At 39.7% G+C, this 6,286-nt stretch overlaps 1 protein-coding gene across 1 annotated transcript in view; it reads left to right on the top strand.

Moving 5' to 3' along the window:
* POLR2D (polymerase (RNA) II (DNA directed) polypeptide D) overlaps positions 1-4,708 on the top strand; it is a 12,895-nt gene extending 8,187 nt beyond the window's left edge. Inside the window, exons 3-4 of the mRNA XM_004694883.2 lie at positions 3,152-3,247; positions 4,345-4,708. Coding sequence (XP_004694940.1) covers positions 3,152-3,247; positions 4,345-4,423 — 175 coding nt within the window. The 3' untranslated portion in view covers positions 4,424-4,708. The remainder of the gene's footprint in view (positions 1-3,151; positions 3,248-4,344) is intronic.
* Positions 4,709-6,286: the final 1,578 nt, after the last annotated feature.

Genomic DNA, 6,286 nt, shown 5'->3' with positions numbered 1-6,286 from the left:
CCACCAGCAATGCAGGAGAGTTCCTTTTTCTCCACATCCTCGCCAACATTTGTTGTTGCTAGTTGTTTGAAGATGTGCCATTCTCACTGGGGTGAGGTGGCGATACCCTTAATTTTAAGAGCTCTAAAAAATAAAAAAGCGGGTTTCACCTTGGTGGCACAGTGGGTTAAAGCTCAGTCCTGCAAGCTAGCCTCAGCAGCTTCAGTGCAAGTTCAGACCCTTGCCCTGGAAGTTGATCCACATGGTGTGGCAGACCTCTCCTGTCTCACCCTCTGCTCTCCTCAGCAGTGTACTTCATTCACTTGCCTGTTCTGCCCACCCCTTTCCCACTCTGTCTCTGATGAATCCTCTTACTGCCCCTGCACCTCTGGCCTGTACCCTAGCTCTGTATGCATAAATAAACAAAGTCTTTAAAAAGAATAAGAAAGAGATGGCATCCGGTTTTGTTTTGTTTTTTTTTAAGTTTGTTTATGCTAGAAGAACTAGGGTATAGGTTAGAGGTGGAGGAGGTGAGAGGATTCTTCAGGTGAGATGGGAGCAGAACAAGTGGATTTCCTGTTACTACTAAGGGGAGCAACTGCGAAACAGGAAAGACTTTCTGCAGAGATGGCATCCAGTTTTTAAAAAATGGATTTGTCTCTAATGAACGCACATCAGAACTTGAAATGTCTAGCTATTTCACATGAAATAAATGTCTTCAAGGAAGTGAAAGAAATGGTAAAATAAGTAGATTAGAAAAAAAAAGGGGAACCTGCACTATCATTTATTTTAATGCTGGTGGAAGGTATGTTGGAAAAGACCTTTTAGGGTACTGCCTATCAGAAGACTTCAAGACACTTACATCTTTTTACTAAATAAGTCTACTTCCAGGAATTTCTACCTTTGAAACATAGCAATGAATTGCATTTCGGGGCCTCACTACTGGTGCAGGCATTAAGACACCGTTATCAAGCTATATCTGCACTACACAGCAGGCTAGGGAGCTCATTTACATGGCGCATCAGACTTTCCTTGTCTCACCTGCTGCTTCTCTGAGCAGTGTCTTTCAGTAGATCTGCCACTTCTGCTCCCTGTTCTGCCTCTGGTGAATTCCATCATCCCTTGCACATCTGGCCTATACCCCAGTACTTGTATGCATAAATAAATAAAACAAATATTTAAAACAAACAAAAAAGTGCATTTACAGTGATATTCAAAAAAATATTATATTTAAATGGTAAATGTTTGGAAACAAATACAATGTTTAGCAGCATAAGTTTGATTATAAGTGATATCACAGCCAAACAAAATGCTGTGTTCCGCACAGAGCTCTTTGTGTACCAGCATGGAAAACAGCTACTCTGTTGTTGAATGAAAAAAAGGCCAGTTACAAAATATCATTTGTTACGATTGCTTTTAAAAATTAATGAAAAGAAGGCCAGGCTCTTCCTGAAAATGTTGACATTGCTTATTTCTGGATAGAATTTTAGGTTATTTCACCTTCTTGCTATTTTTTGTACTGTTTGTAAATGAGTATGTGTTCATTTTATCACAGATCCCTCCAGCACATAAGTATTTTGTGTTATAAGCTCTTTCAGTGTACTGAGATTATAGTATTTTATAATAAAAATGGAAAAATGTTTTGGGAAGTAACAAAAACTTAAAAAACAGAATGTGTGTTTATGTCCTAAAACAGAAAAATATTTGGGATAGATTCTAAGATGGTAGCATTAATTTTTTTTTTTTTGGTAGTGATGTGGGTAGCTATTATTTCTTTCTGTATTTTCTAAACATTTTACAGTGAATAATATGCTTAGAGTGATAAGCACTGTAAATGAATATAAAATTAAGTTCCTCTCATACCAAATTGACCATGAACAATCTCTAGTTTAAGAAGTATGCGCCTGAACATAGAATTTGTTCATGATAGGAATTATTTTTTTATTATTTTTTAAAGACTTATTTATTTATTTATTTATGCATACAAGAACTGGGGTACAGGCCAGAGGTGTAAGGAGTAAGAGGATTCACTGGAGACAGAATGGGGAAAAAACAGGCATGTCAATTGAAATACACTGCTGAGGGGAGTAGGCCAGACAGGAGAGGTCTGCTGTGCCATGTGAATCAGCTTCCTGGCCTAGGATTGAATTCGTGCTGTGGTGGTTGCGATAGCTTTAAAGTGATGTGCTTAATCCCTTGCACCACCAGGGAGGCCCTGTTTTCATTTATTTATGCATAAAAAAACGGGTGTAGGACAGAGATGCAGGGGGTTAAAGGATTCACCAGAGACATAGTGGGAAACAGAAAGGCAGATTCATGGAAATACACTGCTGAAGGGAGCAGCGAGCATGACAGGAGAGGTCCCTTCAGCTTATGCGCCATATTATGGTTAGCTATTTGGCCAAGGATTGAACTCATAATACAGTGGCTGTTGGTAGTTTGATAGTACTGATACTTTCACCCCTGTGCCACCAGTGAGGACCAATGTGCTTATTTTTTAGATAATACTTAAAAGAGAATTTCTTCAAGTTAAATAACTAATAGGTTGGGAGCTCCTAACATTGTGTGTGTGAATACATTAATTGCAAAGGAAGCAAGGAAGGCTAATAGGAAAAGCAAAGAACAAAACAATTCCTTGGGGGAAGACTGTATCATCCTTAAGGTGTATAGTTATTTTTTCAGAGTTAGGGCAGAGGGGCTCTCTGGCCTCCTAGTGTGTTCTGTCTTCATTTATATTACATTGTTTCTCCCTGATTTCTTTCTTTCTTCTTTTTTTTTTTTTTTTTAAGATTTATTTGTACATATAAGAGTTGGGGTATAGGCCAGAGGTGTGGGGAGTGTGAGAGGATTCACTAGACACAATGGGGAGTAGAACAGGCAAATTGAGTGAAATACACTGCTGAGGAAGTAGGGCGAGACAGGAGAAGTCTGCTGTGCCATGTAGATCATCTTCCTGGCAGGGATTGAACTTATGCTGCAGTGACTGTGGATAGCTTGATACTGCGAAGACTTAACCCCTTGCATCACCAGGGATGCCCTGTTGTCCCTGATATCTTTGTAACTTCCTGTTTGCTAGGAGTAGAGATTGCAAGTCCTTTACTTTTTCTTTTTGCTATCTATACTTGATCCATTTTTCTGTTTTGATTGTTTTAACTTTCTCTCCTGTGATCAGTTTGTTGCTCCAGAAAAAACTTCATAAGTTTGAGTTGGCCTGCTTGGCCAACCTTTGCCCAGAGACTGCTGAGGAGTCCAAGGCTCTGATCCCAAGGTTAGTAACAGTTTTGATAAGTCCTCTATATGTTTTGGATAAGATCCTTCAAAATTTATTTGTCTTTACTTGAATAGATGTCATCACCATTGAATGAGAGTACTTTTTTTTAAGAACTTGAGAATGTGGTTTTATAGCATGTCTATTGTTAACAAAAATGTGGATTGGCCAAAACTTTCATTCATTGTGCAATTAGTACAGTCACTTTAAAGCTAAATTTGGCTACATCTAGCAAAGTTAAAGATGAATATACTGTGTCACCTGAAAGTGCACTCCTAGGTACCTGCCCTGGGAACTACTCACACAGGATTGTAAGGAGACATGTATTCCATGCTGCGTTAGTAGTTGTAGCAGAAACTTGACAATTGTCAGATAACAGAATGATCATACACTATTTATTACATAGCAGTTAAGAAAGTGATGAGGGCTCTCCCTGGTGGGGCAACGGCTTAAAACACTGCACAATGAAGCTCTCTACAGCCACTGAAGCATGGGTTCCATCCCCAGCCAGGGAGCGTGGCAGACCTCTTCTGACATGCCCGCTGCTCCCTTCAGCAGTGTATTTCAGTAGATCTGCCTGTTCTGCTCCTCACTCTATCTTGATGAATCCTCTCACTGCCTCTGCACCTCTGGCCTGTACCAGTTCTATACGCTTAATAAATAAATAAATCTTAAAAAAAAAAAAGTGATGAGCTGGAATGTTAAAAAAAAAAAGGCCAAAATAATTAATTTTTTAAAAGTTTATAAGAGTGCTGCATATTGCTTATAAATGTATATGCTAAAAAAAGTATGTAGAAATAATGCTAACTTAAGGAAAATAGTTACTTCTCAGAAGAAGGTGAAGGTATTTGGATAGAGGAACATCTGTTTACACAGAGCTGTCAATTCCTGTTATGTTGGGTAAGTAAACCTAAATCAAATAGTGATACTTGTGAAGGTTAAGTTATTTTTCTGTACCTTTATATGTTTGAAAAGCTAATATTTTTAAAAGGAAGGGGAAGAAGGTGAGTTGACAGGTAAGGGGTCAGTGAGTAAGGGGTAAATTTAAAGGTGGGGAAATTTTATTCATGGCTGAAACACTCTTGGTTTTCTTCTAGTCTGGAGGGGCGATTTGAAGATGAGGAACTACAGCAGATACTTGATGATATCCAGACTAAGCGCAGCTTTCAATATTGATCTCCTAACATCACTCTTGCTGAAGGAACCACAGCCCTAGTACAGTACTGCTATTCCAGGATGTGGGCTAACGTGCATGGAAATTCTGTTGCTGAGGACACTTAGGCTTCCTCTGGATGAGCGACTTGTCTGAGTCTTGGTCTGGGTTGCTATTTCAGACTTCTGATGGACCACGATGACGATGTAATCATGCAAGGCAATGTTGTGGATGTGACAGACCTCTCTTGCCACTGCTGCTCCCCTCAGCAGTGTATTTCAGTAGATCCACCTGTTCTGTTCCCCACTCTGTCTCTGGTGAATCCTTCACCACCACCACCCCTGCCCCTTTGGCCTGGATCCCAGTTTTTGTATGCATAAATAAATAAAATAAATATTTTAAAAAGAGTATTATTAAAAAAAGAAAGAAAACAGGTTCAAAGGATACAAGGACGGACAAGGCTAACAAGACTTTCTGTTAGGGAGCTGACAGTCTAATAAAGGGAGAGAATAAAGAGAACAAATAAGACAATTTACAGTAGTGACGAGTGCATGAAGAAAAGAAAACCCTAACAGTTAAATGACTAAAAGGATTACTTGAGCTTGGTTGGTAAGAGGCTTCTGCCAAGAAGGCCTTAATGATGACTAAGAGACTGAACACCTTGAGGAGCAAGAGGATACAGCCTGTCAACCCTAAGGTGGGAATGAGTTTGAGAGAAACTGAAGGGATGATGGGTCTGGGATTAGTATGTAGCTATATAAGGATTGGTTGTAAAAGGTTGTATGGAGAACTATGGAGAGATAGTCTACGTGGGGGTTAGAGAAGTTCTGAAAAAAAGGTACATGTACTTTTGCATGTTCTGAAATGTACATATTGGATGGAGGAATACTGCAGGAGCAAAGTCTACAGAGAGGAGAGAAGAAATGGAGTCCAGTGGCTAAGTGAGGAGGCAGGTTAGCAGGATAGGATGGTTTGTTTAGTAAGGAAGGTAAAGAAAATGGACTTAGGGCAAGACAGGTGCAACCAGGTTTATTTAACTATGCCCCTTGTGTCTTGGGCTTAACCTTTATCTTCATGTTTTATAACCTTAGCGCTGCTATTGCTATAAGCAGATCATATGGGAAAGTGAGGTTGGAGAGAAGATACAGAGTATCTGGAGAGCAAGAGGTTGAACAAATGGGAAATGTCGTCAAATTACCTGGAAAGCCCTAGGGCAAACTACATAACTGTATTACAAGTGCTAAAAACCCAATGAAAGAGTGTAGTACCTTTTTAAAGGGGAGCTGGATTTGCTGGAAAAAAAATAAAGTTCTGAACTTCCAAACCTTAGGAAGGGATGCAGAAACAATTGAAACCAGGCTGGCAAATGCCAGGTATCTTCTCCATTTTTCTATTTGTTTCTTTAATTTCACTATTATTACTGCTTCCTCTCCCATTTTACAAATGCTCCTGAGTTTCATTATCTTGCCTGCCTTGAGATGGATTGGTTCAGGATTCAGAAATCCCAGGTAAGGACAATTTTTAAAAGTCTTTTTCTTTTTTTTTAAGATGTATTTGTGCATACAAGAACTAGGGTACAGTCCAGAGGTGTGGGAGGTGAGAGGATTCACCAGAGAGAAGAATGAGAAGAAGCACAACAGGCAGATATACTGAAATACACTGCTGAGGGGAGCAGTAGGCAAGACAAGAGAGGTCTGCTGTACCATGTGGGACACCTCCCTGGCTGGGTATCAAACTCATACTACAGTGGCTTTGGATAGTTACATAGTGCAATGCTCTAACCCACTGCATCACCAGGGAGGGCCTTTTTTTTTTTTTTTTATAAAGATTTATTTATTTGTGCATACAGAACTGGGGTACAGGCCAGAGGCTCAGGGGCAGTGAGA

Source organism: Condylura cristata, unplaced genomic scaffold (assembly GCF_000260355.1).
Source record: "Condylura cristata isolate star-nosed mole 26May11 unplaced genomic scaffold, ConCri1.0 scaffold00049, whole genome shotgun sequence".
In the NCBI taxonomy this organism is placed as follows: Eukaryota; Metazoa; Chordata; class Mammalia; order Eulipotyphla; family Talpidae; genus Condylura; species Condylura cristata.
Note: the sequence above shows the minus strand (reverse complement) of the source record. Positions and strands in the feature narration are given on the sequence as shown.